Genomic DNA, 14,360 nt, shown 5'->3' on the forward strand with positions numbered 1-14,360 from the left:
ACTCTTTCCTGCCTATGCAGGGGGTCGGACTCGATGATCTATTGAGGTCGCTTCCGACCCTAACATCTATGAATCTATGAATCTTCACAATGTAGTCATAGGACCTGATGAAGTAGGCTGCCACCTGTCAAAGCTCATGCCTATCTGAACTCCCCTGCACTGCCTTCAGCCTGACATCAGACTAACATGGATAATTACCCCTCCTTGTTAAAACAGGGACCGTGAAAGGAAATTCTGTCTTTTGGAGTTGTGTTCTTCCACAGAGCTGGAGCAGAACAACTCCGTTTGATCCCAATTATACTCTCCATTAAACACATGCAGCTCCAATTAACATCAGGGAAGATGAACAGGTGTCACTTAAGGAAAGGCTGCAGAGGTGTGGAATTTCGAGAACCAGCAGCCCACCACAAGGCGGCAAGAAGCCAGCTTGACTTTCATGTCCCGGGTGGGGTTTACAAGCAGGGCCGGTCACAGGCATGTGTGAACCAGGTGGCCACCTGGGGCCCAGGCAGAAAGGGGGCCCCAAAACGGTAATTTTTATTATCATTATTATTATCGTTATCTCTGGCAAAGGGGGGCCCCACTACTAAAAGTTCACCTGGGGCTGCCAGGAGTCTAGGCATGGTGCTGTTTGCAAGGCTGGTTTAGTGGCCCTGTTGGGTAGGGCATCCCCCAAGAGTCACGCCTGTTGATTTTACAACGGTTCTGCAGATTCCAGCTGCGTTTCAAATGGCATTAAGGCAGACACTGCCTGTCAGTAGCATCAGCACACTAAGAAAACTTTACAGCAATAAAAAAAAAAAAACTCCAGACATTAAGAAAAATACCACAGCAATGACCACCCCTTCCCTGTCCCCCCGAAAGAACTGACAAAACCCCATATACACAGGAATCTTCATCCCTGCCCCACAGCCCAAGGTTATCTCCTTTGATGGCTCCCCACTTCCAGAGATCGCTGCCTTCTTATCAAGTTGCAAGACCTCATTCAGCTTTTGGTCTCTCACTGTTGTCACCTCAGTGATACCACAGTCTGATGTGGTTTTGAGTCTTCGGCTATTTCCCCTGTGCATAAAACCTACAGCAAGGCTGGCAAAACAAGGGGAGCAGAGGCAAGTGCAGGGAGTTCATTCCTCATCCCCTCAGCCGTGGCACCTTTAACTTCCACGTGGACAGCCAGAACCTCAGGCATCCTCTCACCCAAACGCCAGTACTTGTTGCGATGCAGGTGTCCCCTACTTAGTGGTGCCAGCTTTAGGTGTGAATCCTTGTACGGCTCAAAGAGAGAGGTAAGAGTGCTCCCCATTTAGCCTTGCTAAAGGACTCCAATTTAATTATCATGCAGCAAATAAACTCCTCCTTTAACTCATGTATCCCCGCTACAATGACATCTCATGCCCTGTTTGAATAGCATGTAAAGTCTTGCCACGCACAAGCATACTCAGTGAGTGTGTCTACATGAGACGCTAATGGCGCAGTAGACTAATTCTACTTCACATTAGCACAGCATGAAAAAAACGTGCTAATGTGCAGCAGAATTAGTCTACTGCGCATTAGCGTCACTTAAAAAGCATGCGCCGGTGCTAATGCACAGTAGAGCTGATTACAGTGCACTAAGTTAGTACCTGTGATTTACAGGTACTAAAAGTTAATGCGCCGTAATTACGGCACATTAATGAATGTGTAGCTGTGCCCAGTTAGGGGCTTCTGGCTTGGACTGGGTCAGGCAAGAACAGAAATAAGCATTGCTTAGCTGGGGCAAGGTAGCTGTCTTGGGATCGACACTCACATAGATGAGGTGCTCCCGGTAGCGGATGAGCAGATTCCGCAGGATCCCGGCCTCGTTCAGGTCGCCCAGACGGATCATGTCCTCCACCCCATGGATCGAGGTTGGGTGCATGGGCTTGATGTGGCTGGCATTTTGAGGGGAAATCCAGTGCTCCTGCAAGGAGAAAGGGGAAACAGGTCCAACGTGACATTCTGGGGGTAGCACAGTGACAAGAGACAAAAGCACCTCCATAAATGGGGAACCGACAGGGTACGTGCGGTACAGCATTGTTTCTCAATGCTTGGCAGCCGTTACGGTTTACAGTAGCAGTCGAGGGAGCTGTCTTAGCTCTCTGCAAGACCAGGACACAGCCATCCTGCTAAGCCAGAGCGTGGCCTTCTGGACAGAAGACATCTAGGACAGCCTGAGTGTATCAAGGAGAATGCAGACCCCTACTCAGATGGCTGCATGTATTGAAAGCATTTAGAAATACGGGCACTTGGTTCCACTTTGAGTTGACTTTGGTTCCTTACAGACGCCTGCATTTTGACATCATTTTGACATCATACATGGCTGGATGTACGTTCCTTACAGACGCCTGCATTTTGACATCACTGATGATCTCATAGGACTCACTGCCACAAGGTATTGCTGAAGTCACGTAGCTTAGCACGATCCAAAAACAGAGAACGTGGTATTTATGGCCTTGATTCTCCTTGACGTTTAGGCTGCTTCACTCGGCTCTGGTAGCATAAAGGGGCTTTGAAAGGCTGAGTGCGTGGCATGCAAGCCTACTTTAAGGCTCTTTACGGCCTCTTTACAAAGTTACGCAGTTATTCTCCAGCCTTGTTACACCATTCTGGAAGCATCAGCAAAAGAGTCAGGCCTCGTGCCAATAAGAACGTGCACGGTTATATTGAATAGGATTAAAGCAAGATATTGAGGAAGACTAGAGTTTCAGGTGTCAGGGTACGAATGGAGGGATTGAGACTGGAGGGATTTGGCAGATTCTCTGAAACACTTGAAGAGACAGGATATTATGCTAGAAGGATCACTATTCTGAATGCCATTCCTATCACCGGTAAAGCCGAGCTAGATGAGTGTGTTAAAAATCATCTGTCCTCTCCTGGAGCTGCATTTCTGAAAAAATCCTGTTCTTTATCTTTACAGTGGAGACCCATCTCTTGATCTGTGCATGTTCAGCTGCTGGAACAACAAAGACGTATCTTACTTGGAACCTGTAAGAGCTGTTGTAATACATCATAGCCCAAATCTGGATATCTTTCAGTAGCACTCAAAGACCTTCCTATTTGGGCCAGCATTGGGCAAACAAAGCCTGGCTGAGATATGGTTTGGGGGAGGGTCTGTGTCTTATCTGGATAGTGTAGTACACGGTTAAGGTGTTTTGTTCTCTTGTTGCTCTCCTGTTTTACAAGGGACTCTGTTCTCTTATTGTAAGCTCTGTTCTGTTCCCGAGCCTTTATTGGTAAAGATGGCATATACATCGAATAAATAAGCAAATAAATCAATACTGGTATATCAAAGAAATCTCGGGACTCCTTTGCTTTTATGATCTCGGGGGCCAGTTCTGCTGGGTTTTGCAGACCACTCCATTCAACCCTGACTTGGTTCCCTCCCCCCACCCATCTGCAGACTGATATCAAATTAAGCAACTTTATCATCCCTGGGCGACCAGAAAAGGAGGTTCAGAAACTCCTTCTTGGCTGCAGAGAGAAAAATAAGGTGGATTTTAAAACAATTCAACTGGGAGCTCATGTTTTGCTGCTGTGCTGCATCATGTGGCCGTCTAAGCTATTTTGAAAGGGAACGAGAAAATATTGCAGATTGCTGCTCCTGAAGAGATCTGTGGGAATTTGAGAACAGGATTGATACACAGGATTGATATTAGAAGAGAGGAACAAGTAGCAGGAACAGAGTTCACTAAAAACACTCCCCCCGCCCCCCAAGATACTTTTGTGGTTTCTAGCACCAGAATAGGTAAGTAAGCTCTCATTCTGCAACATGTTTTTCCTTAAAATACGATCATGATGAAGGGCAGTACTATTATACCCATTTTACAGATGGGCTAAGGAAGAATAAATGGACCTGGGCACAGCGATGTTGAATATTCCCAGACCTAGGAAGCAGGCTCTGGGCTCCAGAGGGGGATTTCACAAACCCAGCATTGGTGCCCGTCACGACCCAGTGATTTTGGTGCCTTGGCACTATGGGATTTCCTGGCCACATGAGAGCTCCTTTGCACGGCAGAGTGTTCTGCTGCAATTGAGAGCCTGCGTGCAGGAGAGTTCCCGCCAATGTGCAGTTTCCTTTGCAGGATGCATTTCTTCTTTGCAGCACAGAAATGCACGGTGCAAAGAGTTCCCGCTATTCGAATGTAAATTTGTGCCCCGCTATTGGCCAGTGCTAAATTATTCACACGTGGCGGCTAGTAATTGGCTCGCTGGCCCTTTAAAATTCCGCGCGACTTCTGCCCAGGTTGAAGAGCTTTGAGGACGCTGCAGAGTGCCTCTGAAGTGATCTGACTTGCGGCTGCCGATCGATAGACTGATCACCTATCAATCTTTCTTCCCGTCACCGAGCGCAACCCCGACGTACCCCTTTCCCCGCCGGCTTTGAATTGCGGACGGATTAACTGGCTTGGGCCCCGCCAGCTGGAACAACTCGCGTGGTTGTTCCGACAACCGGACCACCTGCGTCGTGATTGCAAGCGGCATGAGTAAAGTTTTTTGCAACCGATAAGTTGTGTCTGCCTCTCCATTCACCAGCCCGCCCTAACGTACGACCAATTTCTAACGCAACTCGAGTCGGCTCTGGCCGTCCGAGACAGTGCCCAAGCTCTCTGTCCCTGCAATGGCAAGTGGGAGTGGGATTCACAGCAGTAAGCCTGCCAAACATGAAGACTGCCTAGGCTAGATACTAGGAAATGCTAAAAAAGGGAGGGGTGTCTGAACTCCCATCGCTCTCCCAGGTTTTCAGGCCCTATGTCTTTCACTCCCCAAAAGAGTGCCCTAACCACCAGGTTAGGCTGGGCTGAAGGCACTACCATTCCCATAAACTGTGTAGAGAGGAATAAGAGTCCTGGATCTGGAAAGAAGGCCCCCAGAGGGGGCCTGATGCTGTATCCCAGAGACAGGGGCACTCTCCTGGGTGCTGGGCCCTGATTCTGGCAGTGTCACAGCTGTGACAAGGCTGTGGTTGTGTAGGAGTGACCGTGGGTGCTACACTTAATACTGTGAGGGTGTACTGGGTGTGCTCAGAGCAGGCCTCCTGGGCCCCTTGGGCAGCTAAAGTGTAGTGTCTAATTTGTGTTATGTGCCTGACAGTTTTGAAATGTGGGGCGCTGAATACATGACATGCCAGTGGTGATGCACAGGGGGTGCATGCGGGTCGAAAAGACCACCTGTGGGTGGTCGCGGCTTGCCACCCACGCCACCGACACCACTGGCGGCATCTACGGGAGCTCCCCAGCTTACCACCATGGTGCTTTCGCCACCGTGCCCGCCCAGCCTCTGGAGGCCTGTGTCATTCATGTGACATGTTGTGGCATTTTAATTAGAGCAGCTCCCGAAAGCTGCTTTAATTAAAATGTCCCCTTCCCCACCGGAGCACGTGTATAGGGAACCCTACATTCCTACTAAGTACCCAACTTAGGTACATAAGGCCTCTTCTGGATCTTGTCCCAGGCCACTAAAATGTGTTGGAGCAGGGGACTGACCTGGGTCTCCTAAGTCCCATCCTAGGCCTTAACACTTGGATCACCCTTCTTCTTTAAGCCTCTGCTACACATTAACTGGTTAATCGCACAATACATTTAGACCAGCCACACATGCAAAGTAATTCTTGCACCATAAAAGTGTCCATCCAGCTATAAAAAGAGTAAACTGGTTTCTATCCAGCTTTAGTCTGAATGTGTGGCAGGACCATAATAGTGAACACTAGCAGTAATACAAATGGAAACAGGCAAAAGCTTAAACAAAACTTTTTAACTGGGTGTAAAATAGAAGTGGCATCCATTAACAACGTGGTGTGGCTGCATGATCTGGCCACAGCCCTCCTTGCCCTTTTGTTTGTTATAACTTACTGCACTTTCTTTTCTTCCATGTATGAGCTTTGGGGCAGGGATGATGTCCTATTACGTGGTCCTGGTCCACTGGAGAAAATGGAAATAATCCTATTCACTGTAATAGGCTTAGGATCAAGCTGTGCACCAACTCCCAGTCATTCATGGTAATTAGGGGCCGAACATGCAACAGTAACAGAAGCAATTAACACAGTCTTCTGTGCCTTCATACGTACATTGTCTTCATCGTCCACCACCTGGATCTGCCCAGAATCACAAAGTTTGACCACCGCGCCAATGGGAACATCGAATTCCCGGCCAGTTTTGAGGTCCATCCAGACATAGTCCCCCTAAAACAAACCAAAGGAAAGGGAGGGTGAGGGTAAGCAGAAGAACTCAGCACCTCAGGTTCACGTAGGAAGACTAAACCTCCACAGTTAGGTTCATTTCTGGAAGTTTAGCTCCAAAACAGGGTGAGTATGAATGCCCTCCACGGCCTTCCAGGCATTATCTTTCTCCTCCTAGGCTGGTAACAAGGATGCTAAAAGTGAGGCTATGAACATTTATTATGGTGGGATCAGCTGTGCTAGGATGTGTCCTGGTCTGCTCAACTAGCTGGTTCAGACATCGGCTGGGGCCACTGTCCCATTGGGTTGGGCCCGGCCACTCCTGGAGCTTTGGGGGCACACTTCTGCAGGACAAGAGCCCTGGATGCTTGGCTACAACCTGGGATGTGCATCTAAATGTTTGGGGAACCATTTGTGGGGTCCCTGCTCCACATTTGCAGATGGGCACCTGGGATCAGGGCCAGGCAGCATGAAACGTGTCCCAGGAATCCCCTGCAGAGGAATTCCTGGGCCACGCATCTACAAGCATGGAGCGGGGACCCCATCCCCAAGCATGGCCAAATGGTCATTAAGTCATCAGGACCATCCAAACTGGTGCACAAGTTAGTGGTATGACGATGGTAAGACCTTTGGAGCAAGAACCAAAATTATCTCAACAAAGTTTTGTGCGCTGGGGACAAGAGAAGGCATTGAGCAGAATCGGAGCACATTCACCGGAGGAATCACATAAGCAAGCTAGGTACATATATCCGTAACAATCTCCATTGCAAGTCAATCAGGTATTTCAAATTGCTTACCACTCTCCAGTATTTTCTTGAGGGAATGTGTTATACAAATTAGATTTATAACCAACCAGGGCTATTACTGAATGATATTGTTCAGCGTGAAGATCTGCACGTGAAACAGCATGCTGACAAATTTACTGTTGCGTTGTGCTCATATGCATCGGGAGAAAATATTACTTGGTGGGGCTGGTGCAGGGTGCAGCTTGGAGCGTGCCGCCTCACCCTCTCCCCTCCATGCTGCATGGCCGTAATGCGGCCAGCGCATGTTGCTGCTGCTGTACACAGCCGAGGAGCGCGTGGCGGGAGCACCGGGCACGGCACTACAGCGGCAGGGCACGGAGGTGGCACAACTGGAGCCGCATTTGGGGGGGCCAAGCCCTGTCAGCCCCAGCCTTCCACTGCCTATGGTTGTACTCACCCTCCCATAGATGTGAGAATGGAAGAAGTATGTCTATTGTGACACTGGATAATGAACACCTTCAACTAGAGATGCTGGGACCTGCAGATTTATGCGACTAAACTGAACTGCAATTGGTGAGAGCAAGTACAGAGGATAATTCATCACAACCACCGCTCGTCATAGCCAGGGTGGACATGAAAGAGAATCGGGGTGGACAACCCAGCTAGTGTACTGCTTGCAAAGAGAGGATATTAATTTGGTGTTTCGCCAGTCAGACCTTTGATCTGAGGTCAGCTCGTCCTCTTCAGTGGAACAGCTTATTCAGAGTGGAACCAATATAAAGATAACTGACTGCAGAGAGGGACATCATGGCTAGAAAGCACGATGGTGTTCAAGTATATAACCCTGAATTTCATGCCGGGAAAAAACTCTGACGGGAGATTTGTCTGAATACGGCAGGGGTGGGCAATTATTTTGGGCGGAGGGCTGCTTACTGAGTTTTGGCAAGCCATTGAGGACTGTATGACAGGCAGCCAGGGGCAGATAAATATTAATTTTCTAAATTTTTTAGGGGCCCCGCAGGCTGGATAGGATGGCCTGGTGGGCTGCATCCGGCTTGCGGGCTGCATTTTGCCCATTCCCTGGAATATGGGCTGCAGGATACATGTGTAGATCATGTACATAGGTTTTAAATTAATCGTATGCAAGGTACAACCAACCACATTTAGACTGGAAATTAGGAGGAACTTTCTCACTATGACAGTAGTTAAGCATTGGAACAGGCTACCCGGAGAAGTTCTGGAGTATCCATCCTGGGAAGCTTTTAAAAGCAGGTTAGATGCGCACTTGGATAAGATGGTTTACCTAGGGCTGATCCTGCCTTGAGCAGGAGGTTGGGCCAGTTGACCTCCTGAGGTCCCTTCCAGACCTATGACTGTCCTATGATCCCATGTAGCTCTTGTGGGACAACATCTGATTCTCTCCCTGCTCTGACCCTGCTCTAGGGAGGTGCTGAGCTTGCTCCAGATCCTCTGCCAGCCCTGGAAACTGGTTCAATACCTTGCAGGGTTGAGCTTTCCGCAGCTACGTCTCTAGTCTCCAAACAAAAAAGCAGTAAAACACCGTCAAGCACAGATGCCTCGTGTCTTTACAGGACTGGAGATAACGGGTAATCTCTTGAACGCCATATGAACCTGCATTTATCCTCTGGAGTTGAGTAAGAGAGGCACTGTACTTCAGAGGGCTCCCAAACATGTTGTGATGGATCTTCCACCCCTGGCAAGTACCAGCAACATGGGCATCTCTTCTGTTTCCTCCCTGAGGTCTTGGTTTTCCTCTTCGGTGTATTTTATCCTTTGTATTTTAATGTTATTTCATAAATGTCTATCCAGAATGATCAAAGTATCGTTCAGAGCAGGCAGATGACATAGGTGATCACTTGAAGACCAACCCCCTCAACACACCAAAAGCCTGTAAGCTATTGAGGCTGGGGGATTGTCCACCGGTGGCTCTCAGGAGCCTGGGTGCATATGCGTTTGCTACCAAGCAGAGCTAGGTCAGAGAAGCTGGAGCTACCAACCTGTTGTCTGAACCAGAAGTCTCTGCACACAAATGTCTTCTATGGCTACCTGCCTGGAGAGTCACTGCAGCTTTAGGGAGGGAAGGTAACATCTTCAAACATGCCACCCAATATACCCAATATAGACAGAGATCTACTCGACTATACATTGCTTGAGATCACTGCCCCCACTGAGCATTCAGACAGGGGGAGTCAGGCCTCCAAAGTCACCACCTCCAATCTGAAATCATGAGGAGCTGCTTTGCCTGCTGCGGTCTGACCCTTTCAGTTCTCGTTTTCAATTTTTTTCTTAACAGGTTATGACCAAGGTTTTTTCGACTGATCCTCTCCGTGCCAGACTGCAAGACTCATGGTGGAATCAGGGGAGTTGTTCCAGACAGACATCCCTCCAACTCCAGCTTCCTGATCAATCATGCAAAGCCAAGCATGATCACAGACAGACTTTTTGCTGAAATACTGATTGCTGAAGTCATCATTCTGCTGCCCACTCAGGCGAACTCCCATTGTTTTCAGCACCAGCTTTGTTGAGCAAGAATTGAGAAATCTGGCTTGACAGCAACAAACCAAGCCAAATTCAGCCCCGACACAGGCGGCTTCCTTGTTGAGTATACAGCGCTTGGGAGGAGGGATGTCAAACATCCGGGCCACGGGATGAGTCTTGCTCATGGAGTCATGTCATCCCTTCCCATGGCCAAGAATTTGGCAGCAGGATGAACAATGGCAGCATTAAAACCTGAGGCTCCCTGAGCTGACACAGTGGAGCCCCATTGGGGATTTGTTTCAGCGGTGGTGGGGTGAGCGATTGCAGTGTTCATCCTCATGGTACCCTCAGCTCACATGGCCGATCAAGCACCCGCAGGAGTTCAAGTTGCAGGTGGGTCCAGATCTGGACTGAAGGTCCCGGGCCAACTTGGGGTGGGGCAAATGAGTTAGACACCACTGCCTTAGAGCATCACTGGTTTATATACCCCTATGCACATACCTCATACAGCATAATGGCAAGTCATCCAGTTATACTGCTTTGACAGTTAAACCACACGCTGATTTAATCTATGCTACTTGTCACCACTGAGTTTTGTGTTGCTCCACAGATGCCATCTATGCAAATTAGCTGGTGGGCATATTTGCATCTATCCTGCATGCATATGTTGGTTTAAAGGCTTCATCTAAGGCTGATGGCCCTAGTGAATAACCTCTTGGGCGTACAAAGGGCAGCAACGGCAGCAGCAGGGGAAATTTCACCATACGCACTGCTGTGCTAGTAGGCTTTATCACAATCTGGGATGGAGACTCTGGAAAGCAAGTCGTTGAGAGTACGGTCAGTGAGGCAGCCTCCCTTGGCCTTGTATTCTCCCACCAGCCTTCCCTATTCTGCCTTTTTCCAGATCATTATTTGTTCCTCCTGTGATACTCTGCTGCTAGGGAGGGGAATAGCACAAGGAGAGGTTGGAAGGCCTCATACTGCCTCTACAACTCCTTGCTGCCCAACTAAATGTGTGTGGTGCTAGTTGGACTGTGAGAGTGGCTGCAAAAGTCATTAATGTCACACAAAATACAGCACTGGCTACCTGACAACCTCCTGAATCCTTTATACATGAATAGCTGGGGTTATCTGACCCTAGCAGTCTTTCCTGCCCAAGCACAGGGGGGCTGGACCTGATGATCTTGTGAGGTCCCTTCCAGCCCCAATCATCTATGAATCTATGAACTCTTCTCAGCCTTTCAGATCACATTACAATAGCACCCACTATATAGCACCCAAAGATGAAGTAATGAGACTCCAGTTGGCTTCAGTGAAAGTTGCACGACCACAGTTCCCTACAACGCTCTGAAATGTTAAGACCCGATTCTCAGTTGGCATCAATCAACATGAATGCACGATCTTCATCATAATACTTGTTCACCATTGTAAAATCCATTAAGTTTCTTGGGTGAAGGAGACCACAGAAGTCAAGTGGGATTGACAAAACTATGCTAGTTTCCATCAACTCAAGATCTGACCCTTCGAATCTCAGTTATAATATAATCAAAATCTCTTCAGAAGTGACAGGGGAAAAAGTGTTCTTAAAAGCAAAAGAATCAAAAAGCATGCATCGCATTCAAAAGCTTGTCTATCTCAACCATGCAATTGGTCCAATGAAAAGGCATCTCCCACAAAAGTCCCTCCCTCCCACCTATTTCTTGGACCATCATGGCCACAACGACACTCCAATGCTACCATATTAGCTACTTTATTCTTACGCTTGAGAACCTGGTAGAACAGGAATGGAAAAATATGTATTATTGGTGATGTATGACTTCATTTTACATTCACTTATATTAATACTTAAGATATCTACTTTGTTCGGAGGACCTGAAAGCATTTACAGTGAGTGGTGGACAGTTGGCAATACATTGTATTGCTGGGCAAAGCAATGCCTGGAGAGGTTAAGTAACTTGATCATGGTCACCCAGTAGGTCAAGGGAATAGCCAAGTGTAGGACCCAGATCTTATATCCTCTGTCCTTAGTCACTGGAGAACACTCTTGACAGTTCAAAAGTAGAATAAAAAATGCATTTTATCAAAACCAGAAAGTTTCTTCAGGCTACCCTGTTAGAGCCATGTTCACATAAGTACTGATGTGGCCTAGCTTCATGCACCCACTATATCACCAGGCCCTTGAGAGAAAAACGTAGCCAAATATCACAAAGTCAAATGCAGTTTATATGCTCTGTATTATATGATGTGGTATGTCAATCCCCAGAGTCATCCTGGGAGCCAAGAAAGATTTGAAGAGCCAGTGCCACCAGAATTAAATACTCACAAGCATAGATGTCAATAAATGTTACTAACAAATTAAAAATACCAATAAGATATAAATGACCAAGCAGCACAGGTAAGGCTTCTCAAGCAAATGATTAACATTTGTAAAATGTGCATTCCTCTCAAGAAATAATAATCGTGTTAACATTTGAGAGAATTCAAAATTAATGTCTTGAAGTCCTAAAGTCTTATAAAACCTCTCCGAGGGTGGCCAGCTGGTTAGGGAAACAGACTTCTTACCTAGGTTTCAAACTAAGTTTTAAGAGAACCCTTATCTCGGCTCATCTGCAGACAGGCTATTCGGCAAGACCTGCAGTTCAAGGCTGAAGAGCAAAGATTCCTAAGAGGGAACCCAGATTTTTATATGCTATTGCCTAGCTCAGTATCAAACAGCTTGTTAAATAAGGCCAGTGTTTTTTAAAATATTCCCAACAGATTCTACCTTAACCAATATTCATATGACTATTTTTATCCCCTGTTGAAGCTACATCTTGTCTTAAACAAAATCTAACTGGCATAAAAAACCACTAAAAGTACATTGAGCAACCTTTAGCTTACTTCTTTTAACCTGTCTTGCTCACACTTCTAAAACTAGTCTCACCTCTGACATTCCCGCTTTCCCATTTCCTCTGCCTCTCCTTCTCTTACCCAAACTTTGGTCAAGCAAATGCAAGCAAAAGCTATACCATATTGCTATTAAGACTACCTACTGTAGTCTAGAGGTCATGTATTACGACATCAAAAATAAAATAAGTGGTTGGACTAGCTAGCAGACAGGACATTCATTTCCTGGAAGCACCCTCTACATATCAATTTGATCTAGATTTATCTATACCCACCAAAATGGCAGTCCCGACTAACCCAGCGGGACCAAAAAGAACTGCACGGCTCAATTGCATCAATCACTACAAATATGCATTGACCTCTTTCCTCTTCCTTTTACTGGGCCCACTGAAGTCAATGGTAGTCTTTCCATCATCTTCAATAGGTTTTGTCTCAGGTCCCACAGGAATGAGCAAAGCAAAGGGTATTTCATAGTGATTTCTAGTTTGCCCATTAATCAGTTCCATTCAACTGGTCAGTAATCCTCGTATAATGTGCTGTGCTGTGGCTCATACTGATGACATTTTAGGATAGACAGCATTGCACCCAAAACCCCAAGAAATCTTTTAATCACTAGGCACTTTCTAAAAACTCATGGGCTTTTCCTGCCCTGAGGAGTTCACAATCTAAGGACAGACAGACAGAGATATAGGAAGGGGGAACAATAGGTAATTTATATACAGGTCAACTCAATTCACTGCACTCAGTAAAGAAGTGGATCTGTAAGAGGAACTTAAATGTGGACAGACAAGGGACTCTGCAGAAATGCTCAGGGAGGTTGTATGGTGCAGAGGGGGCCATGACGAATGAAGCAATGATGTGAGCGTGTGAGAAAGCTTCACAGATACTATAAGGACTAAGCCACAACATGATCTAGAGTCCAAGGAGTTTGCAAGTCACCAGCAGTGCTTAGAGCCGGTGAGCCCTTTCTTACCGATAGGAGAGTCGAGGGTTTCAGTGCTTGGTTCACATTTCGGAGCAGAGTCCACTTGCCCTGGTCTTTCTCTGGGCTGTCCATCTCCTCGGGGCAGGGCTGCATGATGCTGGTGGCTTCGGTCTCTTTAGCATTCCCAAAAGGCTGCTGCAAAATGCGGTCCTTTCCCCCGGCTCCTACCTATATAGTCCATGCACTGGGAAGGGACCCCAGGCTCTTGAGGGGTGTCAGCTGTCTGCCTTTCTCCCTCCTGTTACAGGACAGCGATTGTAACCATCCCCTCCTGCTGCAGGACACTCTCTTTCCCGGTTCACAATAAGGTGGTCAACAAAGATCCTCTCCTAAGAGAAGAGTTGCCAGATATCGGTTTAAGTAAAGCTTTACCCCTGGCTCACCAGTTGCTTGCGAGTGGTCTCTTCTATATTACTTTGCCTTGGAGGATCCTGTACCCCAAATGGAGAACAGTCCCCTTCTTCACTTAATGCCCTCCTGGCCTTTCCAGCCACGGGTGATCCTTAGTAGGAGAAACAGACGTAGCTGCAATCAACAATTCTGCCTTTAGGCCATCTGGAAAAGCAAGTGTAAAAAGAAAGGCAAGTCTCTTCATTTCACCAAGACTTCTTTCCTTTTCCTTCCTTTCTCAGTCCACTAATGTGTTGGCAGCTTGCGGGCTTCCAGGCTTCAGGTGCAGAATACGCTTGGGTACTTATTAATCCACAAATGCAGTCAGTCAGTCCCCATATAACACATGGCATTTAATTAACCTAATACCTTCACAAGCCAAATTAACCAAAGCGCAGGGGGAACTCAAAACCAGAGGCCATCTGCATTTCTTTCTAACTGATCGCCTCCCGCACTTCCATAGCAACTGAATTTTAAATAATTGAGTGGAAGGTGTTCGGAGCAGCATTGCTTGTGCAGCTGTATGGTATAAGTGAGGCTAGGCCACCGGCTGAAATCACCTGAAAGTGCAAATTGTAGCAGTCAATCCCTTGCAGTTTGTTATCCAGGAGGAGAGTTCTCATAAGGACTTCTCACATGAGTAGATGTTGAAGGTTGGGGC

General features: G+C 47.2%; 1 protein-coding gene across 1 annotated transcript in view; it reads right to left on the reverse strand.

The window, feature by feature from the left end:
* Positions 1 to 14,132, reverse strand: part of MYO7A (myosin VIIA) — a 108,257-nt gene extending 94,125 nt beyond the window's left edge. Inside the window, exons 1-3 of the mRNA XM_006021952.2 lie at positions 13,298 to 14,132; positions 6,083 to 6,196; positions 1,787 to 1,939 (exon numbers count right to left, since the gene is read on the reverse strand). Of these exons, the coding sequence (XP_006022014.1) occupies positions 1,787 to 1,939; positions 6,083 to 6,196; positions 13,298 to 13,402 (372 nt within the window). The 5' untranslated portion in view covers positions 13,403 to 14,132. The remainder of the gene's footprint in view (positions 1 to 1,786; positions 1,940 to 6,082; positions 6,197 to 13,297) is intronic.
* Positions 14,133 to 14,360: the final 228 nt, after the last annotated feature.

Source organism: Alligator sinensis, unplaced genomic scaffold, assembly GCF_000455745.1.
Source record: "Alligator sinensis unplaced genomic scaffold, ASM45574v1 scaffold1008_1, whole genome shotgun sequence".
Classification (NCBI taxonomy): domain Eukaryota; kingdom Metazoa; phylum Chordata; order Crocodylia; family Alligatoridae; genus Alligator; species Alligator sinensis.